The 25,049-nt window shown below is 40.1% G+C and overlaps 3 protein-coding genes across 4 annotated transcripts in view; all 3 read right to left on the bottom strand.

Annotated features, from left to right (window-relative positions):
* Positions 1 to 732: 732 nt before the first annotated feature.
* On the bottom strand, positions 733 to 7,642 carry LOC145479519 (uncharacterized). Its single transcript, XM_081457905.1, has 5 exons — positions 7,437 to 7,642; positions 5,556 to 5,663; positions 4,643 to 4,732; positions 2,765 to 2,872; positions 733 to 2,009 (listed from the first exon to the last, which is right to left on the bottom strand). The coding sequence occupies exons 1-5, from the start codon at positions 7,591 to 7,593 to the stop codon at positions 1,996 to 1,998; spliced, it is 477 nt and encodes a 158-aa protein (XP_081314031.1). The 5' UTR covers positions 7,594 to 7,642; the 3' UTR covers positions 733 to 1,995.
* A 2,440-nt stretch (positions 7,643 to 10,082) lies between these two features.
* LOC145479520 (uncharacterized) lies at positions 10,083 to 21,317 on the bottom strand. Of its 2 annotated transcripts, none has more exons than XM_081457906.1 (12): positions 20,628 to 21,317; positions 19,619 to 19,722; positions 17,543 to 19,104; positions 16,169 to 16,444; positions 15,588 to 15,716; positions 15,089 to 15,206; positions 14,295 to 14,492; positions 13,216 to 13,703; positions 12,412 to 12,640; positions 11,825 to 12,240; positions 11,197 to 11,387; positions 10,083 to 10,798 (listed from the first exon to the last, which is right to left on the bottom strand). In XM_081457906.1, the coding sequence occupies exons 2-12, from the start codon at positions 19,710 to 19,712 to the stop codon at positions 10,654 to 10,656; spliced, it is 3,846 nt and encodes a 1,281-aa protein (XP_081314032.1). In that variant the 5' UTR covers positions 19,713 to 19,722; positions 20,628 to 21,317; the 3' UTR covers positions 10,083 to 10,653. The 2 variants fall into 2 exon arrangements, with proteins under 2 accessions (XP_081314032.1, XP_081314033.1); XM_081457907.1 differs by lacking the exon at positions 20,628 to 21,317 and adding an exon at positions 19,910 to 20,154.
* Positions 21,318 to 24,493: 3,176 nt separating this feature from the next.
* The window catches only part of LOC145479521 (dorsal-ventral patterning tolloid-like protein 1), a 17,308-nt gene continuing 16,752 nt past the window's right edge, over positions 24,494 to 25,049 (bottom strand). The window contains exon 9 of the mRNA XM_081457908.1: positions 24,494 to 25,049. This exon is cut by the window's right edge and continues 1,254 nt beyond it. The gene's annotated coding sequence lies outside the window, so the exon portion shown is untranslated.

Consider the following 25,049-nt stretch of genomic DNA (forward strand, 5'->3'; position numbering starts at 1 on the left):
ACGCAAAATGTTATTTGACTTATCTTTTAACTTATATCATAGGTAGTGAAACGTTGTCGCTTAAACTCACAAAAGACATGAGTAAGAGGAGCAGGGCTGAAAACAAAGGAAACAAAGGAAAAGAAACGTTTAAGGATTGCGCTGTAAAATGACGAGTATGTAAGGCAGTGTTCAAGTCATCAGTTGTACCGGAATCATCGTATTTCTAACTCCATTTCAAATTATCCGCCTTTTAATTACCTGACGTGCCAAAACCTATTGAGTTAAATGCTATTTGCAAAGTTAGAAGAAAATCCTCTCTTGTAGCGACATTTTCGAAAAAAAAAAATAGTTTCAAGTATCGTAGGATAGTTCGGAAACTTTAGAAATTTCCTTTCTGTGACCATTTTTGACCATAAGTTAGTTATACTTTTGTTAATCATAAATTTTAGATGGGGATATTTTTAAACCATAAGGACGTACCTGAACCATTTTAAAAGGGGCAGGTCGAATATGTATATTTTTTTTGGAACTATTTTTACCAGTAGTTGCGTAGCGCGCTGAGGCTTTTAAATGTATCGACATAACTTTTCCGTTATCATTTTCAAATAAAATCGGTTCACAAAAACGATACTTTTTAATTACGATGGTTCTGTTAAATACAGTGAAACCTGTATTAAGCGGTCACCCTTGCGACCCCTACTAGTGTCCGCTTAATGCAGGTGTCCGCTTTTGCGCAACAAAATGGCTTAATATTGGTGTCCGCGTCTGCTTAACAGAGGTGTCCGCTGAATGCAGGTTTGTTTTACAGTAACTGTAGGAGGAAAATTTTGCGACGTAAGCTGATGTCCACTTAATAGAGGGTGCCCGCTTAATATGGGGTCCGCTTAATACAGGTTTCACGGTAGAAAATTTCTGTAAATGCTGTTTTACAATTTATGTATTTTTTTGTTCCAGTTATCGGAGTACGTGTACTAAGTTCATGGCGTCGTGTTACTGTTAAATTCTCATGCACTTGTAATGCTTCGACAAATTTGCGGGGTAAATAGGCGTAACTAAGTAAGAAAGTCTTGCGGCTACAGAGTCCAATTTATCCAGTTAGTCCGACAACTATGGCGCCATCCTGCCTTGTTTGAACACGAAGGCCAATGTTCGGACCAAATGGGTTCTATCATCAAGTTTGCAGTTAGCTAGGTTTCTACAACAAATCGGCCGAACTAACATAGTTTTATTTTGAAATCCATTTATTAAATCGGTTTCCTTATCATTGACTGATCGTGGCAAAACTGATTGCTCTAAATGCCACTCGATAAGTTGGAAAACATCTAGTACAGGAGAACCCAAGTGGAAGAAAATGCCATCGACACCACTGACATTAAAGATGTACACTCGGAACAAGAGAAGATCTTACTCTCTGGAAATGTACATGACTATGATTCGAGCTCAATAAAAAGGGTCGCTTCAACAATAGTAGCGAGCCTCACTAGAAGAATCCAGCTAAAAAGACCATTTGCGAATTGTCTTTGCCTCTCCGTTAAAAAGAGTCTTCGTGCGAAAACACTGTTACGAAAATGCGTTTCAGCTATAAGTTCATTTTCATCCAAATCAAACTTATTTTTGCACGACGACTCAGAAATACTCTATCACCTATACAAGAGGCAATTCGATGAATGGTTCTCGGCTTCAACATAAACAGGGCAAATGTGTAAATCAGTTTACTGAATGTTTTTCATCTTTATTCAATTTATACAATTAATATAATTCTACCGGCCATGCATAAAATAGTTGTACTGTCGTTGTTTTTGTTTTCACTGCTGTTATTGTTGTTGTCGTTGTATTTATTGTCTTTTGTGTATTTTTGTTGTTGTTGACATAGAAGAGGCTCGTGCTTTCTAGCATTCAATCTAAAAATTGCAAAAAATTGAAGTTGATATTTGACATCACTTCTTCACGCATGTTCCGAACGAAACTGTTCAGGATCATTAATCTGACCGACAATGACTTCCTCAAACTGCATTACTCCGGATGACCTGAAAAAAATACAAGATGTAATAATTGGGTCATCAATATCAAAAAAAAAAAAAAAAATGAAAAAAGGCTCATTTGACTAATGTGGTTTGCTCTGCTCCAATGTGACGGGAGAATGACTTTTGTGAGTTCGTGATTTTTTTGCTGGTGTTGTTGTTGGTTTTCGATTTGTTTATTTGTTTGTTTTGTTCTTTCCCTCCATTGGGAAAATTTAAGCTTCTTTGCCTGATAGATTCTGAAACCGTTACTGATCGATTTTATAATTCCTTGGTGTAGTGTGGCGAGCTGAGAAAAGAAATTCCGAACATATATATTTTACAATCAGAAACATGTTTTGGGCGGTTCTGGCTGTATTCTGAGATCAATTCTCGGTTACCTCATGCAGGAAAAATTCTCCCCCTTGTACAGCCCTAGAGCGGTCATTTCTACTCAGTAACAGTGCTGCTGTCAAACATGGTTTATACTGATGAGCTCTGGGATTGGGAAACTTAAGGTTGGTTTCCACTGACACATGAGCATAATCTTAAGCAATATGCCAGAAACAGTAAAGCGTGGTTATGAAACGCATTTTGAAAGGTGATCGTCGTTAACATCTTATTCCGTCTGCATATATGTTGCTTATGCTCATGCACAAGAGAAAACCAGCCTTCAGAAACCAATCACGGCGTATTTAGTAAAGAATAAACAATAAATAAATAAATAAATAAATAGATAAACAACCATTGAATATTTAAAAAGTGTATCGTATAATTCTTACATTTTTCATCACACTTTGCCGGTACATTGCATTGTACGTCACGGCACCAATTCACATCGTCGCAGTTGCATTTCCCTAGCAGATGCATATTTTCACAAAACGAGCAATCTGTTGAGGAAACAAAATGTTTGGACTTGGTTGGTTGGAAGAAAGAAACTTAATAAGATGCAAGGCTAATCAAACGAATGAGAATATTCTTCCTGAGTGTAAGCAATTTGTTAAATTGATATGAATATGAAAATGCTATCCTCCCTTTGCAGATGCTCTTACGGTTTGAGAGAATAAACTTTAGTAGAATATACAGTCGAATCCCTCCTCAATAATCAGCCTGGGGACAGAGGAAAGTGGCCGTTGCAGAGAGGTGGCCGTTATGGGGAGACACTAGGGAGTTTAAGAAAACCACGACGGCAACGGCAACGGCAACGGGAACGTCGCTTAACAAAAGGTTTAATGAGGAGAACAATGGCTGTGCACGTCCGTCGTAATTCTTGGTACATTTCTTTGCCGTCCTCTGCAAAACAACAACGTAAAATGACCAAATTCGGCGTTGTCTGAAGAACGTGAACCACAGCGGCTAACTTTTTAAATTTCTATTTCAAATTTATCGCTGTGTCCCAGATTCAGTTTCATGATAGTTTTGACAGTGATAAACAAAGTAAATGGCTTATGGAGTATCGCGAGATTCGTAGGTAAATTAGAAATTCATTTTTTTAATCGACGTTGTCCTTGGCGTAGCCCTTGTAACTTCTTAAACTCCCTAATGGATATGAGATGGCGCTTAGGTTTTACGGGGGTGTAAAAATTCTATTTTAAAAAATACGTAAGTGCAATTAAAAATATTTCGATAAAACAGAAACAGAGACCAACGACGCGTGGAACGGATCACGTTTCCTGACTTATTACAATGACAATTTTTTTTTCGTTGACTTGCTGGCCGTTATCAAGAGCTTACTTTGACAGTTGGGACACGTAGTTAAGGACAGTTGTCGTTGCAGAGAGGTGGCTGTTGTACAGAGGTTAAAGTAAGAATGAATGCCTAGACCATTCGCTGGAGCAGTAAACGTGGCCGTTGTAAAGAGTTGGCCGTTCATGGAGGTTCGATTGTAACCCGCACTGAGTGTCTGGCAAGAGAAAATTCACCGCAGATGACTGTCTCATGGTCGAGTTGTATTTACAGGGCTTCAACTGTATGTGTGTCTGTGTTTTCCAAATGTGTCGCTGACTCTTCTACACATTCTTTGAAGTTGGAACATTGAATCAATATATATATAGACTAGTTTGGCTGGATTTTGAGGTCAAACGCACTTGACGTAAAGGGTGTGAGTAGATCTATCTCTTTTACACATAGTTACAGCAGGTATTTACTCATGGAGCTTGGCAAACGCCGGGGGAGCGGGGTTACTCCCTTATATGGGCTATAAAGGTATGTGCGGCCTCAAAGTGTATGGTTTTTCAGCCGTTTTGGTCATAAATAGGGTATCGATTTTGGCATAAATGGTGTATGGTTTTAGCACTCTACTCTTGCATTGGGTCTGTTTTTTTAGAAGAAGCTACTTTTTCATCATTATCGATAAGACCATCAACAAAAGCCCTTCATAAATCATGTTTAGGGCAATTGCGCCAGCCGCAATGGTCATAAAAAGAGAATCGAATTTTTGGTTAGGTCATATATAGGGTTGGGAAAATCGAAGATATTGGTCATAAATGGGGTAAGGGTTTTGGGAAGCGGGCCGCACACCCCTACCAAAGTTTCCTGGGAGTACCCCCTCCCCCAGGGGGGGGGGGGCAGACGGCAGTCCAAAGTTATATCCAACAAGAACCCTTTGTAACATATTTGGAAAATCGTCTTTGATATTGATGAGGAATATTCTCTCTAACCTTGCTCTGAATCGTTTCCAACAGAGGCTGCAGTGACTGGAACTATTTCAGGTTCGTGTATCACTGATGGCGGGGTTTCATCTGTACGACCTGTAGGTGTGCAGCACGTTAAAATTAATAAAATTGATAACCCAACCTTGATAAATTCTGAAACCTTAATTGACTGATTCTATACTTCCTTGATCGATGTGCCTCCCATTCCGAAAAAAAATAAAAAGAACTACCGAATCCACGCAAACAAAATCGGAGATTGATGTGTGTCTGTGCGGCCTGTCTCCAGAACAGAGAGGCTTCAATGTTAATTAGGGATACTTCCACGGTCATTCTGGTTGAATTCAGGAATCTTTCATTTTTGATGGTCAACTGGAAGGTAGTTTTTTGGTCGCTCATCTATTTCTCAGGGTTAAGCTAAGTTCTGGTGGACATCAAGATTCACTACTTGAGTCGGACATCCCTGTCGAGCGACAGCCACTAATCGCAAGAAGATTTAATATAGCGTCCTCACGACCCATTCTAGCTATCACCTCTCTTTGAATTAATTACCTCATGTAGGAGAAAAAGTCTTCTTTGTATTTCAATCCCTGAGCGTCCATTTCTATTCAGTAGTGGCCTATATGAGCTCTGGGTTTGGAATATTTAGGGTGCGTTCCTTTAGGATGATCTGGATCAGGATTAGTGATCCAAGATCACTCGGATCGTGGTACATCAAAGGAACCGATGAATCTACTCTACTCACGGATTCATCGATTCTTTTAATGCACCATGATCCGAGTGATCTTGGATCACTGATCCTGATCCAGATCACCCCAAAGAAAAGCACCCTTAAACACTACTTTGTACGTTTTTCAGTCATGACAAATTAATATATATTTATGTAGTTTTTGTATCTTTCTGAAAAAGTTCCAATTCTTACATTTTTCATCACACTTTGCCGCAACATTGCATTTTACGCCACGACACCAATTCACATCGTCGCAGATGCAGTCCCCTAGCAGATGCACACTTTCACAAAACGAACAATCTATCGAGAAAACAAAATGTTTGAACTTGGTTGGTTGGAAGAAACAAACTTAACAAGATGCAATGCTGATCAAACAAATGAAAATATTCTTCCTGAGTATAGGGAATTTGTTAAATTGCATAACATAAAGTTCTGTCCTCCCTGTCATGGTTTGAGAGAATAAGTTCCATGGTGGATGATTTTTACTGTACACATAATTTTAAGTGTTAATAACATACATAAAAATATATGATTAGGCTTATTTTATTCTTAGATATTTAATTGTATTATTTTTGTGACAATTTAATTTATTTTATTGGTTATTTAATTTTTCTAGTTACATACACGTTTGTATTTTGATCGAGCTTACTTAGCTCCCAGGCGTGACGTGTTTAAATATAAAAGTGTTGATTGCGTTGAATTCGCGTGATTAAGATTGACGCAGCACCACATAAAAATCTTGCGACTAGGCCCCGACCACACTCATGCGTTTTAAAACTCATACATTTTGATGCATTTTCGACCCCACACTAAAACGACCGAAAACGGTAATGAAAACGGAGGTTTTCGAAAACGATTTTAAAGAGGACGCTATTGAAAACGCATCGTTTGGAAAATGCTCTGTTTCTAGTGTGGATAGTTGAAAACGGGTGCTTTTGTAAACGGTGCCGAAAAAAGAGTCATAGTTCCATCAGCGCTTTGAGGCGTTCTGGTTGTGGACGATAGACGAAATGTATCAAAAAGTATGCTTTTTCCAACGGTCTCCAATGAAAACGAATTAGTTTGGAGAGGTGAAAACAAAACGAAAACGCTTGTGTGGTCAAAATATTTTGCTCTGTTTTCGTTGAGACGAAAACGGATACTTTTAATAACGCATTAGTGTGGTCAGGTCCTAAATTTTTCCACTCTAGTGATTTACATAGCATAAAAATAACTTTGAACCCAATTGAGTGCGTGGGCGGCAAGCGTCCGCTCTGGCGGCTGCGGTGAGTCCAAAATATTTTAGCGCTCATTTGCTGAGCAGTTCCAGTCACTGAAGTTTGAATGCAGGTTGCAGCCAATCAAAATTGTCTATTCTAACCGCATTCATGTTGCTAAAATATGATTGGTAAGATCACAAGCAAACTAAAATTGTGTGCTGATTGATTTAAGACTCTCAAGTGACCCCGGTTGGAGTCTTTGTAAACACCAGGGATGCAACTGAATTTAAGCGACCAAAATTTTTTCCGTGGTTCTCGTCCTTCAATGCTCCCAATCGTCGGAAAGAAGATATTCGAACTACAGTCTGATCTAATTTGAGTCCGTGAGTCTGATTAGTTCGCCGATAATCGATATTAAACTAGCTTAACTTTCAAATTAGATCGCGCGTTCCCTGTCTTGTTGTGTAATGTAGTGATCTGTACTCTGCCGTACACTTTCCTTTTTACCAGCATTTGTTACCTCTCCCAAGAAAGACACTCAGCAATCAATATTCAGTTGTGAGATTAAGATAGATTCGCTCATTTGTTGACAAATCAGTTCAAAACATGGTTGAAAAAAAGGCGCGAAAAAGACAAAAGCTTTTGTCGATTACCGTTGCATTGGCATTACAATGTAAATAAGTACAAAAAAGAGCCTTCGGCCTGAACTTCAACGTCGCATACACTCTTTAAACTAGTCAACTTTCAGTCGGACAATAGAAAATCGAAAAATGTTCATTTTGAGTTACTGACTTGAATATCGCGTGTGTATTTATCCATATCAACTTCATTACGAAACCAAAACAATACGACGAATATGATAAGCAGTTCTTACCTTGTTCGTCCTTTAAGTGGAAAGGAAACTTCGCAGCTTTGCAGACGACAATCAACAGAAACAGAAAACTTAGCAACACAGCCTTCATCTTCAACTGACAGGATAATTTATCACTTTGCCAGAACAACTTTATCAAATTTTCCAAACTCGGTATCATAACCTGCCGGTTGAACTGTTGTAAGTAGAACCGTCAAATGAACCCCACGCTAACCGTCGCGCCGTATTTATAAGACCTATTTTAATAGTGCCTTGTTCTAAAGCAGCAGACTGTGACGAATACGAAAGTCAGGCGTATTTATTTGCGTAGACCGCGCAATTTGGGTTTCTGTTAACGGTCGCTGTTGCCAAACTCAATTTAAATCATTGTTTTTTCAAGCCGAAAAAGGGAAATGAGTCCTTTAAAGTTGTGCGCGCTCTCTGGTTGTCTTCAATACACGCATTACTAGACGCATTACTATCATGTACGAAGAGAACTGTTTGCCCGCGTTAAGTTTAAATTATACCGGTCCAGTATAATTATTTGAATTTTTTAACATAGCAGTTTTATTTACTTCCAAATTTCCGGAACCTGTGGTCGAAATGTTGATTGTTATGTGAGGCGAATCAGCTTGATCAACCGGAACATTTTCAATGACAATGGCACATCTTGAGTAAAGTCCACAATTTTCAATTGGAAATTTACCGTCGACCCGTACACCCTGCTGCTATATTCGGCAACTAAGCTTAATTCCAGGCGTTTCGAGTAACTGGAACATGCATGCCAGTTTTCGTTCGGAATTTCTGAGATTTTTGCGTACCATTCAGATATTAAAATCGGCATGGTTCAACAGTTTATGTCTGGCCTACTACTTGAGCGCGCAAATGTGCATTTTTTTGTGTGTCATTAATCTCAAGAGACAGGGCTGGATTTATTATGTGTTTTGATGTGTTGATTATTTTGTTATATAACTGCGAAAATTACCTCATTGTGATCGGCTGAGAGCAGGCTAATTTATCGTTAATTTCTAATTTGCACTATACAGCGCAAATTAACGCGCGTGCGTTCGTTATTTTCTCAGTCATATAATAAACGAGTAATCTTATGAAGAGGATTTACACTACATGTGATATTTGAAAATTCTTTTAAATTACATTCGCCTAAAGGCTCGTGCAATTTTGAGAGAATTTTCAAATATTACTCTTAGTGTAACCTTAATTGCACCCGCATTCGCAACATTACCTATACTACTAATTTGGAATGGCTGAGTTAGCGACCACTGAGAGCGGGAGCTTTTACAAGCTGTCGACTTAGTTACTTGTTTCCCGCGCTTTTCGTAAACTGGATAAAATCAAGGAACATTGGACACCCATTTTGTTTCTTGTCCAGTGAGCTGTATTGTTATATGTTTAAGCTGATTTACGTGCCGTTGTTAACTTGAAGTATGCCAAACAAATTGTCAACGAGAAAGGCGACCGTGCGTTTCGAAAGCGCAGTCGAGCATTTGGCTTCTTTGCAAAAATAAGGCAAACACAGACAACGCGAGATGTTTCTCACGAATCCAAGGTGAGCTCAGAAATCAAGTGTTACTTAAATCACGACACTGAATCGAATCGAACCGCTAGTGACATCTGCGCCACGAACAGTAGTCACTTTATTAACTATTAACTTATTGTGTGCCGAAATGGAACATTGAAGCACGTCACAGCGATGGGTCGCTGCAGGGTACCGAGAAAACAAACTTCGCCAAATTCGAATTTCAACCAACAGGAAATCGTTGAAAATAAAAATATTATGCATCAGTCAATTCCAGCAGTGCCTATTCTCCCCCCCCCCCCCTCCCCCCGGGCTAACCCCCGGGCATAAGCATTTTTTTTAAAAAAATGCGCAAATTCCCCGGGGTGGGGACACATAGGCTGTCTAAATGCCCCGGGGTGGGGACGAAGAAAGTGGGCAAATGCCCCGACCCCGGGATCGTCGCCTTCCAACACCTCCGCAGTTTTTTAATTAGTGAAAGAAACGGTCAACTGTTCAGTATTTTAATGCAATGGTAAGACTTCAAGGGTCTGCCGTTTGCTCTTAAAAGCTGAATAGAAAAGGGGTTTCTGTGAACGGAACATCAAGGTTATTTTACGATTTGTTTTAGAACATAGTATCAGCCCGAAATAGCTTTGTCCTTCAGATGAACTGAAAAGAGTACACAAAAAGAACTCTAATCAAGCGTAAACGTTTGCTTCATATCACCCAATGTTAGGTGTTGCTGTGCCCGAATTCAAGTAGCAGTTTTGATATTCTTTAATTATTGCGATCATTTGTACATTAGTACTGTTACGTTGTACACCGCCAAGGAAGCGTCAAATGGGGACAGCAAAATAGGGCAGGGACCTCAGCACACAATACACACAACTCGAAAGTTTTAATGAACTGGTCTGAACAGGCATACATCTGGGCTTCCATGCAGTCTAATACACTTCATGTAAGGCAAATGAAATATCGTCACGTCTTGTAAGAAAAATAAAAGATCGTCACCAGCACTGACGGCAGGACATCCCAGCCTCAATTGACTGCTGCATTTCACGGGCAGTAGAGAATTCACATTCCTTCTCTCTGAACACTGAACACTCGTTTTCGGGAACTGTTCTTTTTGAAGTGAAAAGGCGAAACGTCTATCAATGGTTTCCTGTTTCATTTACAAACAGATCAAATTCTTATATAAACACTCTGTGGTCCATAAACATTCACAAAATATGGACAAATTCTTTAGCAAAATATTACACATCCTTTATTTAAAAATAAATAATTAAGTAGTGTTGAAAACTCTTCAGACCAGAGTAATATGTACGAGCACACAGTTGAAATGCACTCTTTTAACATTACCCATAAACCAAATATTGGATACAAGATGTAACCGCGCGGTCTGTCAACACAGAGGCCGTCGAATAAACGAAGGAGGGAGGCTGTGGACAATCTTCGAAAATGGCCTCCACTTCGCGTTTAAGTGAAGGTTCTGAAAGGAAAATGTTCTTCAGTTTTGTCGTTGTTGTCGTTGTTGTTGTTGTTTTTGTTGTTGTTTGAAAGAATCGTTCAGAGGGTTATGATTAAACAATTAGACGGTTTCTGGCGGTTTCTTGCGACTTTGATGGTTCGCTCTTCGCCGACAATCAGCCCAGGGAAGCTTCGATGCTAGAACTACAACAATTTTAAAGGGCTTCCTGTCCTGATTGGACCCTCGGCACCAGCTCACCACACTCGGCCATCTGCGTAGGCGGGGTGCTGGGCCGCATACTCGTGACGCGCAAGACTCTCGTTATAGTTCGACTGAACCAGTTGTGCATGCGCAGTTTGATCCGCTTTACGACCTTCAGCACGTTGAATCATCTCTTGTCTGTAAACACGATGAAAATCAATCAATCAGCCAACAAAATAAGAAACAAAACAAAATAAAAGGTTACCTGTCGCAACTGCAGCATCCTTTTCCCGCAATTCACCAGTCGCGTAAAACACGGGAAATGTTTTCTATTTATCTTTAAAAAAAAAAACATCCAAAGAAAGTGAAACAAAACGATTGCTTGTTTAGGGCTATAATCAAAATGAAGATTCTCCAAGCTCACTACGTCGACAGCTTGTGCTAGTTCCGTGTTCTTTAAAGCTATAGCGATTTGTTTACACGACCACATTAGCCCCGCTGTAATTTTGTATCATCGTTTAAACATAAAAAGTGTTGTCGTCATGGAAGTATTCAAAATTTGACTAGTTTGTTAGAGATCTCAGAAAGCCACTGACCTTGCTTTAGCCTCAGCATTTTCTTCGGATCCAGTGTCGGCCATAACATCAACATTCAGGGTGGAGATAACAAATGGCGTGCCGTACATGAAGGCCTGACCTGAGTTGTAGTATTCCACTGCCCGCTGAACAGATACAGAATCTGTGAACAGCACCCACGCTAAACCATTTGGTTTCCTCAGAATTTGATCCTGAATTTAAATAAAAACCAAGCGTTTATTTGTGAAAATATAACACACGCGGTAAATGGCTTGAACCGAGGAGTATCATGCTCAGGTGGTTCGCCTAGTGCGATCGTCTGAGTGAGCAACCTCTTTCCCACGGCTTTTGCGAACGAGGTTGATGGGTGAGAGAAGTTCTGTTAGGAACCTGCTGTTGGTGACTGATGTTTCGACAACGCCAACCTGAGCGAGGTCAACGAGTCAAGTGAAAAGTGTTTGTCAGAAGTAACATCACGACAAAATCAACAGACCAGATTTATAACACAATCGAGTAACATACTATTTTGCCTTCACTCCCGACCTCCCGACCCAACAATCGACCGGCCAAAACAAAGTACCAGTTGACATGCGCGAGTAATACTTATTAAAGCAAAATAAATGCCAGGAAAGTAGGCAGTTTTTCTAACCTTCAGCAAATAAACTTCCATAACATTGCATTCCGCTTCGTTATCCAGCTGTCCCTCAAGTTTTTCAGCAGTGACACTCAGCGGCAGGTTACTGACGTACACGGCGCACTCGCGTTTTGATGAAAGTTGCAACCACGCCGGAGCGTCTTTATCGGCGCTAATGACTCGGTCCCAGTCGCTCTGACTCATTATAGCCCTCGTGTTTTCTGATTGGGACAGGACCGCTGACAGCTGGAGTGCATCTTCAAACGTCAAGGTTCTGCGGTGCTTGGCACTGTAATCTGTCAGCACGGCTTGACTGTCGAGTTTAGGTCCCAGTTCACCGGGTTCACCTCCTAAACCGGTAAGATTGATTGTGAAGTTTGCTGGAAGACTGATGTCTGGTGCACAACCTTCGCTGTTTTCTGGGTCAAATCCTGAAAGTGTAAAATGACAGACAAATTCTCAACTACTAATGGGAAAAACGTGTACAGAACCAGTCTTTTGAAACAAAACCAATGCGTGCTCGCATATTTGCCTTGCTTTCCTTTCGAGATAAATTATGTCAGCAGTATCGTTTTAGAGCCATATGTAACTATCACATATACCTAGTGATTTCGCCAGCTCTTCCATTATTTCGTCCATATCTTCCTCTCCCAACGCTTGTTGTTGGCTCTTGAGGTTTAATACTCCTACTTGAGAGCCGGGACCGACCTTGCCGACCAAAGCTAGTATTCCTATCTGACCGATACAGTTGTCAGCCAGCAATAAGCTTTTCAGGTTTGCCAGTTTGTCGGACAAAGCTCCTGCTAATTTCTGGGCTCCGCCATTTCGAATCTAATAAAAAGAGAGTTTATTCTTTGAGATATTACTTCATGAAGACAAGAAGCGATGCTTAAGAAAACGTAATTAGTTCGAGTACATCAAATGAAAAGACAGGGAAACTGTCTCTCACGCGCGAAGTGAAGTAAAAGCTAATTTAGGGTCTCTTGGCTCTGTGTGCTGGTGCTTAAGCCCTGTATCCGTAGAATAAATTGTCTATTAGAATTGTTACTCTTCTTGGTCGCTGTTCCGTCGCACATTACCCTTAGCATTTTACTGATTTATGTTGCTCCAGTAGTTCAACGGTTCCAACTGAGGGAGAGGTAAAGTGCACTGTCAGTTTAAGCACTATAGCTAAATGGACTGATTTTTTCAATAAGTAGTGCAGTGTGGTCTTTGAGATATTTCCCAGATTAGAAACTATAAAAACATGAGTTCAAGGGGTTTTAGTCAACAACAAGCCATGGCAATTTTCACAAATTTGCTCAGTGAGTATAGGTACCGAAATTAAGACACATTATATGTAGTAATCGTATTGACAGGAGGGGGAGAAATTCTCGTTATCCCGAATTGTCCTTAGAAACACCAACCTTGTTTATAGAAAGATCCAGCGCTTGAAGAGAAAGCGCTGTTCCAGAGGAATCTACTAAGTAGTTAACGGTTGTATCTGTGAGTCGGTTTGCTGATAATCTCAGTTCTTTGATGACCAGTCCATTGCCGATGCCGTTCATCAGCGGTTTTACGTCTCTATCGTTCAAGCCACACCCTATGAGTGACAGCAACTCTAGGCTGCAAGGATTTGTGGGTATAAACATATCTGACAGTCCCAGCATGCCTTTCAAGGCGTCTGTGCCTGATAGTTTGATGCCGTCCAGCGTCACAGAGGAAATTCTCAAGAAATCAGGCGTTGTCAAGGTGATAAGCTTGGAGAGATCAACTACACTCGCTGGGGTAATTCTGCATTTTTTCAAAAGCAACGTCTTTAAGTTTTTTAGTCCAGGAAGCTTTTCGATATCACCAGCAATGTCATCAGCCGCGTTTAATGAGAAGTCCAGCACAGATAAGGAGCAACTTTGGCCTGCAAACCGCACATTCAGTTAATAGTAAGACTACATCGTAGCATGTGTTATTCACTGTAATCTACTGGAGGGAAGGTCAGCACCTACAGGTATCTCTCCCTATCTAACCCTCTTTGCCGGTATCCCGCCTTGAAATATGTCCCATCGGTGGGCTACACCGGGCTTCAAAGGTTTAACGAATGGGCCCCGGGTCGACGGAAATATGGAGAATGGAACTACTGAAGAGTTAAGTGTCAAGAACATAACACAATGATCCCGGCCAGAGGACTGGAACCCAGACTGCTGGACCACGAATGCGACACACCAACTCCTGCCAATACGATTACTACATATGATGTGTCTTAATCTTGATGCCTCTACTGAGCACATTTGTGAAAAATCCCATGGCTTGTTGTTGACTAAATCCCCATGAACTCTTGGTTTATTAGTTCCTAGCTGAGTTGGAATAGTATTCCCGCGTATCCACTTAACAAGTCAGTGTACAAATAATTTTATAATTAACAGAGAAAACCCCCCACCCATTTCAGCTTGCTAATCAGAGTGCTGGTTAGCTTCGACATACATCTGAGGAAGATTACTGAAAATCTCACCTGGAGAAGAGGTCATGGCACAAATATTCAATAGACAGTCTGTAGTTAGCTGTTCATTACTGGAGAGATCCAAGTAAACAAGACAAGGTAATTTGCCTGAAGCCTTTTCAGACAGAGCCCTCAATGTTTGGTTTGTCAAGGAACATCCTGACAGGAGAAGTGTGGTGAGATTGGAACTTCCCTCGGTTAACGACAAACCTACATCAAGTAAATACAAATAAGAGTCAATGTTATCACGAAGCCAAATTTAAAAAGAGACGCTGTTTTCTAACGCTATACCCAACAAAGGGCGAGTGGAAAGGAATTGAAAAGTCGCACCAACAATTTAGAACATCAAAGACGAATTTCTTACAATGGCAAGAAGTTCCTCCGACTACTTTCCTGCAAGTCAGCTTTTTACATAGAGTGCCCACGCCACTTGAATGTGTTAACAGCATGCAATGAAAGTCGAGTTCGATCGCGATAGCAAGAGATTGGTGGATTTTGCAGTCCTAGTGGTTTCTTTCCTTTTGATTTTCTTTACACTCTTTTTAATGAGTTCACTTTCTAATAAACTAGTGTTTCCTCAAGCTCTAATCAAAACGAAAACGTCATCGCCGAATGAGACAGTGAGTAAACATACAATGAAAAAGACTACTAAGCCATACTTCGCCTTCCTTCACCTAACGTCTTCGCGCCAAGTGGCGCATAAGGTTTCTTAGCCAGCCAGACAGCCAGAGATAACTTAGTCTACCCCACTATCAGAATGGCATTTATAAAAGTACAATATGATGTACATGTAAGTAAAGTAAGACCTGATGGGTTCCATCCATCAAGTTCAAGAACTTTAGTATTCTCCAGGATCAACTCCTCTAGAGTGGGATGACAAATGCTGCTGTATAAAAACTCCATTAAAAATGACAGACGGGACACCTGAAAACAAAAGTATTATAGAAACATTATACGCATGTAGTCACCTGACAGCAATAAAATGAAAACACCCTTCTACATGTAGCCTCCATAACTCGTGGTTAGATCTTCTTTGGCCATGGGAATATTACGGTTACAAAATGGAAGAAGAAAATTTGCACTATCTAGTTTAAGGAAAATATCTATGTAAGCATTTTCCTTTCGGCGGAAATTTTAAATGATAATCTGCATATTGTTAGATAGCGGGAGAGTAGATGGAACTTCTGATTGGTTAATGCCGCCGGGAGGGTTTTGTTCATGAACAACCTCACTTGAGTGACTGAACAAACCAAAGAAGAAAACGATTCAGCATCTATGGAGGGTTAGACGGTAGACCTAATGTACCTGGTGTCCTGCGGCATTCAGACTGATGAGTGAACTGTTTTGCTGTATTCCTGCCAGGACAGTTGCCATGCCTTCTGTTCCAAGGTTTGTACCATGAACGTCAAGATACCGTAAAGAGCAAACTGGTTGCTGCGAGAAGCAAGGTAATGCAGCATAAATACATGACCGGCTACAAGCGGTGAGCTCAACAAATTAGCCTTTCCTGGCGGGTCCCTTATATCAAAGTTTTCTACAACTCTAAAACAAACCCATCCCCATCTTTACGCCATTACATATACTATGTATTAGAATACCATCAAATAGAAATCGATGACCAAAAGTACTTGCCCTCCTTTGGGAGCAGAAGGAAATGGTTGCTAAATCCGAAAATTACAAGGGTTGTTAAACTGTGAACCGTACAGTAAATGTATGTACCACGCACGTATATATTATATACTGGACAATGGACTACTGTTTATAAAATAACTACCAAGTTACTAAAATCTGATACAGTAATTGTGAAGGAATAATTTTATGAACAAGTATACAGCTGTAATAATGAGGTGGTAATAAATAACTACAAATTTATCATCTCAAATTACCTGCAAGATGTTTGACAATCCTTGACCGAAGACAGCCCCAATATGGTTGTTACTGGCATCAAGTTCTTCAATAGTTGAATTTCCCTCAACTAGAGCTTCGCAAATGGCAGACACATCGCTTGAGCCGCAACTGGAAAACTTTAAAGATTTCAAGGACCAGTTTGTCCTTAGTGCTGGTCCAGTGCACCGTGAAAAATAGTCATTGCCAAGATTATTTCCAGACACATCCAGTCTTTCCAAAGTATAGTTAGTAGATACCATCATTCCTACACACTCCTAATGGAAAATAATAATCTGAGCAAAAACAATACAACACAACCTAATACAAGTTATATTAAAGGTATCTATCGGAGGCAAATCCATCCTGTGAACAACCCAACCAAGGCAAAAGGTGAATTAAAAAGCTTGCGCTTAACTAGAGAGGTTTCCACTAGAAGCAGATGGGGTGCTAGGCCATGACAGGTAACTCCCAGCACTCCCTCCCCACCCCCTCCCTCCATGTATTTTGTATGAGACCTTGTTTTATTATATGGCTAGCTCCACAAGCAGGCAAGATGGAGCTATCTTGCCCGCTCGGGACTATCCGCCGTGTCCCGCGAGAAAAATTTCCCCAAAAGCCATATGATAAATCCTTTATTGACCAAGCTTGTTCGGTCAAGATGGCTTGATATTGGCCTCGTTCGTTGTTTTGCAAGTTTATGGACCTTGACTCCGTCTCGGTCCATAAACACGCAAAAAAAGAACTTGGCCAATATCCAGCCATCGTGACCTCACACTTGGTCAATAACCCATACATCTTCAAAGATGAAAAATACAACACTACATAGTGCTCCCAGTCACCTCAGAAAATTTACGAACTAAGATAAAACTGATCTTCTTGAAGGATCACCTTCTTGTTCATAATTGCTTTTATTATATGGCTAACTGGTGAGTGAGCAAGATGAACCAAATCCTGCGCTGGGATTGACTACTCAAGCAGGCAAGATGGTGCTATATTGCACGATCGGGATTAAGTGCTGTGTCTTGCAAGTAAAATTTTCCCCAAAGCCGAGGCAGGTTCATCAAAGTCCATACAATTAATCCTTTATTGACCAAGCTTGTTCCTTCAAGATGACTGGATATTTCTAGTCTAGGAGAGGGGATCAGATAGTTCTACATTTTAGGCCTGTAGTGTAATGAAGTGGACTCAGCAGGTTTGTCAAAAGTAACCAGCTACCAGCAAAAATCACCATCTACATGTACTTCATGATCTTGGCTGGGTACTCTGCTAGGTTATTTCTCTAAGTCTTTAAAAAAAGATGGAAAAATCAGCCACCTATTCCCACAATAAACCTGGCTACTTTATGACAACCCTACTTTAGTCTCTGTACTTACAGAGCTATCAGTGTCTGCTAAGTTGTTAGCCAAGTTCAAGCTCTTCAAAGTTGTATTCCTTCTGAGAGCCAGACAAATCACACGAAAACCTTGAGGACCGAGTAGATTTCCTGATAGATCAAGTTCTGTCAAATACACAAGCTTGTGAACTAACTCTGCAACTGTCACTACCCCTGGTGAGAGTGAACGCAACAAGTGAACTGACATCACACTTTTGACATCAAGATCTCTAACAAGATGTCCAGGAGATAGTTTACAAGAAAGCCGTAATGCTGTAATCAGCCTGTTTTCAGCATCTCTGTCTCTAGATGGTGTTAATTTTATAGCTGCTTCAGTTTCACTGTTCTTAACTTCACTAATGGCTGAAGGACTGCCTGAATCTTTCAACTGAAGTTTGCTTTCCTCTCCACAAGGACTTGAATTTTCCTGTTGTTGTGGTCCAGCATGACTCAATACAGATTCATTCCGTACACTTGACTCTGCCATTAAAGGCTCACTGTTTGTGTACCCAAATTGTGGCAAGGCTGTCTCAGAATTCAGCCTTTTTTCATTTTCATCCCTAGATGTTTCACTATGCAATTCAGCAACAGTATCCTCTGTTGACTTCTGCTTTGATGTATCCTTTTCTTGATTAAAGTTGTCTGTTTGGTCAAGATCATCAGCAGTTAGTTCTTCTATGTCAGTAGAAGAATTTTGTTGTGAATATTTCCTTTGATCCATTTCCTTATTTACAGATTGATTGTAGTTAACAGAAGGGCCAGGATGCTCACTTGCTTCATCAACTGAAGTTAATTGATTTTCTGGTACTTGAAACTCTGTGTCTACAGAATATAACTTTTCAGCTATTGTTTCTACATCATTACATGCAATAATTGTAGCTGCACTGTTTGTTTCTTCTTGTTTCTCTTCAGATTTCTCAATTGTACTTGGTTTTTCATGATCTGTAATGTCTTGGTCAGGTGATGTTGCAGTTTCCTGCATTACATTCAGATCTGAGTCATTGTGTGAAGTGCTTTTCATTGTTAACTCTTGGACTTTCACAGATATCCCCATTGTACTAGTTTTCTCATTTTCTCCAAAGTCTTGGTCAGGTGTTGCAATTACGTTAGTTACTGGTAAATCTGTTTCATCATGTGTAGTCTTTCTCCGCAGATCTCTTCTACCACCATTACGATTTTTGTTTGAAATAGATACACCACTTTCATTCTGAGCTGTTACAGCAGTTACCGTTACTGTATCTTCAGCATTCATCATCAGATCCCTGCTTGTACATGAAACCCCCTGACCTGAGACCTGAGGCCCCTCTTCTGTATTGCTATCTTGATCATTTTCATTGGATTCTTCTGTTGTAGCTGCAACAACAGTTTTATTGTTCTGTAATTTGTTTGCTATGTCTTCTTCTGATTTCACTTGCTCAGTCTGGTCTGGTGTTTTACTAATAATATCCAGTTGTTCCTGTGGTTGACTCAAGACTTGTTTGTCCTGCCTCTCTCCATCTTCAACATTTTGCACTGCATGTACAATCCCTTGCTGATTTTTGTTTATGCTATTATTTCCATCCACTACAAGAAAACATAATAGTGTCATAAAATTTTAAAAAAAACCTAGAAATATGAATACATGTATTATTGGTTTGTGAATGTGTGTCACTCAATCACCTATTAATGGTTACAAAAGAAAGTTAACAGTATTTACATGTAAATGCACATACTGTATTGACAATTCTTAAACAGTCAAACACCCATTTATTAATAAAGCCCCCCCTCTCAATGTTGTCCTTTAACAGCATTATTTATCCTCCTAAAACTATTGCATACAATTTTCAAAGTAGAATGATGAAGTAAGGATCTGGGATGGACACTGAAGGCTCCAAGTTTGCACAAGGCTGTGTGGTCTACGAAAAATTACGAGGAGCCCAAAGGTTCCTAACCATGAAATCCTGGGCGCCCAGCACTTGAGCTTATATGAAGAAAATAAGTTTTTCCAGTCGCCTGTGGCACCCGGGCACTTCTAGAGCACAGCCCTGTAGCAGAACACTATGTCGCACCAAATGTCCCAGCATGAATCAATTCTTACCTGATTTTGAGTGTTTGTCTGGATCGTTAACATTATTACCATGACCTTCATCACTTGAGGCAGCCACTGGATGACTACTTGATCCACATCCCATACTATGCAACCTGAAAATATATTTAATTAAATATTTTTACAAACAGTGTAAGATCCTAAAATTTAAGAACCTGTTGGGCTAATTTACACCATAAATTATTGACTTGTTACTGACTTGTTACTAAGATTTCCAAATGCAACAAGCACAAACTGCAGACATGTACTTCCTTACGGATGAACTTGAGATTATAAATTTACCTATTTGCTGTCAAAACATTCACAGTTCAAGTTGCCATTATGCACAATGGTCCTCAAGGTCCTCAATGTCGTGAATTTCGAATATTGCCAAAAAGAAGGCAGATGGCAGTTTGCCCTTCATGTTTTGTCCATTTACCTCAAAGCAAGGCACCACCAGGGCGCACTGCATCCTGGTCGTTGCGCAGTGCATTCCAACAAAATCTTGATTTCGCATAGATTTCTTATACATTCTGATTATAACTGGTGCTTGCGCTGCGCAGCAATAATATTATATAAGCTTACTTTAAAAATTATAGTCTGCAAGCCGTAGTCTGCGTTTTACACTGACCGTTTTGTAATTGCCACGCAAGCGAAAGTCTGCTGGTTAAACTTAATAAGTTAGTTGAAAGCGCTGCCATGGCTGCGTGCAACTCCCTAGGGTTACATCAACAACAACAACAAAAATAGCTTACTGGAGAACGAAACATAAACTTGTTAAAACAGTTAAATAAGCCAGGTGTTAATTGATTTGTTACACCAAGAGACCATGATCACATACACTCTACCGAACAGTACCCTGTTCTCAAATTAATTTTCAAACAATCGTCAAGTGTTTTTCCAGGTTTTTCAAATGCGAGATTTTCAAGTGCTTATAAACACTAAACAGCAATCCACAAGTGTCAATATGTCATCAAAAACCAAGAAGAAGGCATAGGGTCAAAGCATCGTATAAAAGTACCTTAGCCGCCGTGCGCCGTGTCTTACTATCGATTCACATTTTGGGACATTTCATCCTTTTCCGCTCCGCTCCGCTCGCGACGCCATATTGAATTTACCCATCATGCATTACAGAGCCCGACAAAGGGAGAGTACAGGGCCAGGGCCGGCCACGGGGTGGCTCTTGCCGGTTCCATGTTTATCACCGCGGTTTGTGTTTTGTGACACACCAAATCCCTGTCACTCTCAAAAACACTACAAAAAACACTACAAAAACACTACAACCAGTTTGCCAGTCGATTAACCCCCAAGTCGATTAACCCCTAACCGACCAAAACATTGAATGAGTTTTGAAACGCTGATCGTTTATCGATTTCCTTTGCAACTTCCTACTAATTTATTATCAGTTATTATCTAAGCCAAGTACGTGATTTCAAAATCAAAGCTTTCATAAAATCGTGATTTTCACACGTATGTAATAGTCCTAGAAATTTTGCCGCTGGGAAGTTGTCTTTATTGTGGGCGCCACGTTTCTCACAACGCCCTAGTTTTTTCACGTAGCATAGGCAATATAAGACGACGCGCAACTTCTTTTAGTCAGAGATTGTTAGTGAAGTTACACCGTTACCGTGCTACGATCAGAGGATCCAAGTTACCGCTATTTCAAGTGTATTTCGCTGTCTCTCTGCTACCTTTTGGTGCGAGCCGTCAACCAAAGTACGTGAGTTCTTATTGTTGTAGTTATTTGCCAAGTCGCGAATTGTTAGTCTTTTCTTTGTCACCAAAGGTTTCATTTACTTTATCTAGGTTTTGTTGAAGTTGCTTTCACAGCTCTACCATTGCTAAGGCTTATTGTCATGTGATTACCAAATTGTGATTCTTTCACGCTATATTTAGCTATTTGCGCGATAGCCGTTGATATCTTCGTTTGTTACGACAAGAGTTGTTATCGTCTCAGTTTTATTAGTTTCAAGTATCAATTGTCACGTCTATTTGTTTCACGCTGTGATCTTGTTAGTCTTATTATGATTTTTCTATCCTGTTAGATTTGTATTTTATGCCTTATCTAAGTAGGACGTATCCTTAACTATCGCTTTTCAGTTCGAACCTACTACTACATCTACTACTACCACTACATCTACTTGTATGACTACTACTCCTATTCGTATCTGCTCCCCTTAGCGATTTACTGGTTTTCGCTACTTCTTCAGTCGCTACCTATTGTGAACTAGTGCTGTGTTTACATTTGAGCTTTTACCAAGGTAAACAGTTACTAAGGTCAAGTTACTTAACCTTGGTAAATTCGTCCAGTGTTTATACCGGCTCAAATAACGCAAGTTGATCTTTCAACATTCGCGCGCGCTGTATTATCAACGTCATGAAATCGAACTTGGACGAGGATCCCACCGCAGTGGAACAGGAGCAAATTGAGGTGCCATCATTTTCATAGGCGAGGACCTCATTCCATAATATTACGGCGAAAATTCAGCTGCTTGATCATACCCAGAGTATGCACGGATACGTTGTATATATATGCAGCATCCTCCCTGGTGGCAAAATATATCTACAATAATTACACAACATAGGATCGAAGTTTGTCTAGAGAAAGTTGTTAATAATACTGAGAATGAAAAATACAGTGCTCTCTTTTACGTGACGGATTGTTCGCTGTAAGAAGATCGATCCAATCTTTCCACGTTATCTGCCATGATCGCCTGGTGAAAACTGGAATAGAAACGCTTTGTCGACAATCGCGCAATCTGCTCACCACGGGAAGTGAAATATTACGCCGCCACAAGCGGATATATCTGTCATCTTGACCTTGCTTACCAACTGTAACCATGCCTGATCACAGGGTAATTACAACTTTTACCTCGGTTAAATTTCTTTTGTCTTTTGCGCCATTTACCAAAGTATCAGTTGGCGTTTACACACGGAAAATGTTTACCTAGGTAAGTAAACTCTGATACCTCGGTAAACCGTTCAAGTCTAAACAAGGCATAGATCTATGGACTTGATCTGTCATTAAATCAGTTTGAATCAACCAAGTGGAGTTTGAATATCTCGCACCGCGCTACCCCTGTAGTTGTTTAAGATTTGAGTAAAGGCAACCTCTAGAATCTTTACAATTACATGAAGGAATGAAACACTATTCTTGTTTCAAGAAGTCGTCAAGCATCTTTGTTTCAAGATTTTTCTTAAAGTTTACTGAAGCTTTGCACAGTTTTAAATCTTTATCTAATAAATTCCATAAGTTTACTATCCTGTATTGAAATGTGCTCTGACCAGCAACATTGTTTATTTCTCGCTCGTTATTTCTCGTTCTTTAGAATTAAGCGTGAATAAGGCAGACTTGCCACAAGTCGACCTTTTCTTAATCCTTGACTTATCTATCTTCGTCGGACGAAGCGAGAGGGTAATCTTTGAGCGACGTAAGCCAACAGGCCAGGGAAGGATTATTGGGAAGGACTTTTAGAAGTCTAGAATAAGGGGGCTAATCGACTTCTGGTTGGGGGCTAACCAGTTAGGGGCTAATCGAGCTGGGGGCTAAACGACCGGCTATCGACCTTTCACTTTATGGTCTTGATACGTATTACTTTTTTCAGATCGAAATGAGGAGTGAAGTCCATTTCTCAGGCTTTTCGCCAGCTTGCCAGGCACACTTGCGAGCGGGCTTTGAAGGTTTTTCTACAACCAACAAGAGCCTTAGAGCACCTACAGATGAGTCGGTAATAGCTTGCGATCATAGAAAAACCCGCCTAACAGCACAGGCCTAGTTAGGGCGGGTGGCAAATGCACTCTTGTCTGCAGGCATCCTTCGTACGTATCAGCTGTTTTAACTATAAAGTCCTTAATGTCGCATTGGATAGCTCAAAATAAAACGTTTTTGCATCCTTACTTCGCACGCAAATTCACATGCCAGGTCATGCATCGAGTGCGCGCTACAGGGCAGATGGCCATTGCCATAGCTTTACCTGGATTAACGATCTTGGATGTTCGGTGACCCCTATTTTTCTTTTGATGGATAATTCTCCCTATCGATTTTCCACGTTTAGCGAAAATATGAAGAAAATCTATCGACAGGAGCCCATGGTCATGGGCTCCTGCTATCGTTTAAAAGTTCGAATTTTTTGCAAAATGCACAATCGAACTCCGTTTTTTTTAGTTCTTCGTTTATCTGTACGGTGGTTTCAAATGCCTCAGTCTTGAAGGGTTAAGTTTCGTGAAAACGTTGGCAACATTTGGAATTATTTACGCAACAGACCCACTTCTACAAAATATGACTAAGATCGATTGCCTCCGTTGACTCACCTTCGATATTTTCAACTATAATCCCCTGTAGACCATGCTGAATTACGTGCGCCAATTTTTCAAAATCAGGGTAGAGTTTTCCACACGCTCTATCTCCGAAACGAAGTCGGTACCCCCAATTTTCTTTGCATTTCTGACACAAGTAATTCATCATCCGACTGCAGTAAAAATTCAAAAAAAATCTATCGACTGGAAAATTTTCGCACGAACGTCCTTAAAACAACACCAGTAACACTCTGATAACTACATTGTAAGTTAATTTATTTAACTCTCGTGGTATATAACAGTATACAAACACTGTTTCATACACCATAGCATATGGATTTCAATATTATTTCTTTTGAGAAACATCTTCCTTTCGTTTTGTAACAAGAAATCTATGTTCATGAATCTAAACACTCGCATAAACCATTATCACTAGAAAACTTAGTATTTTTTTTAATTTGTGACGACTGGCTAGCAAGATGGAAAAGTTCTTGTATATAAAGCATAAAAATTATTTCATCTTGTGCTACATTTCATAAAATATCTGTCATTTTTGGACGATCGCAAGAAGTACTACTCTTCTCTGTAGCATTACAAAAAATACATAGAAACAATTTATTAGTAAAAAATTGTGCTAAGCTACTGAAAATTGCAAAGAGACGAGTATGCTTTGTCCAGACAAGAGCGCAGAAAAGAAGCAAATATTCAGGAGTGTACTCCTCAGAGCATTACAAGCCTCGACTTGGTTGGAATGTTCTTTCTTTCCTCAGTGCCAAGAAATAACTCGAAATGGCTGATCCTTGAGCATCGGAAGAAAAATGTTCCCTTCCACTCCTCAACATGCCTCTCTAAAAGCGAGTATATCACGTGAAAAGTTCTCTTAACCTCGTCACTTGGGCCTAAAAAATGCACTGCATATATTATAGCTTTGTCAGCAAAACAGCTCTAAACAATTGCAATGAAGAATACAAAGTTTCCACATAGCACTGTATGGGGGAATCTTTGTGACGTCATTATGCACACTTTGCCTCATTAGCACGCAACTTTCCGCAGAGCAGACATCACCCTAATCTCACGAATTGACCTTGTGATACCTAATTACTGCTGTAAGTTTCAGCTCTTTAGGAGAATATTTAACAAACAAAGA

Source organism: Orbicella franksi, chromosome 2 (genome assembly GCF_964199315.1).
Source record: "Orbicella franksi chromosome 2, jaOrbFran1.1, whole genome shotgun sequence".
Taxonomy (NCBI): domain Eukaryota; kingdom Metazoa; phylum Cnidaria; class Anthozoa; order Scleractinia; family Merulinidae; genus Orbicella; species Orbicella franksi.

Coding starts and splice junctions, on each gene's coding strand:
- LOC145479520 (XM_081457906.1), bottom strand. CDS start 19,712: ATGGGATGTGGATCAAGTAGTCATCCAGTGGCTGCCTCAAGTGATGAA. Junction 13,704..14,294: donor TGCCATGACCTCTTCTCCAG/GTGAGATTTTCA, acceptor TGCGGTTTGCAG/GCCAAAGTTGCTCCTTATCT. Junction 11,388..11,824: donor TGGAAGTTTATTTGCTGAAG/GTTAGAAAAACT, acceptor ATTTAAATTCAG/GATCAAATTCTGAGGAAACC.
- LOC145479519 (XM_081457905.1), bottom strand. CDS start 7,593: ATGATACCGAGTTTGGAAAATTTGATAAAGTTGTTCTGGCAAAGTGAT. Junction 4,733..5,555: donor GGCAAAGTGTGATGAAAAAT/GTAAGAATTGGA, acceptor GCACACCTACAG/GTCGTACAGATGAAACCCCG. Junction 2,873..4,642: donor TGGAAACGATTCAGAGCAAG/GTTAGAGAGAAT, acceptor TTTCCTCAACAG/ATTGCTCGTTTTGTGAAAAT.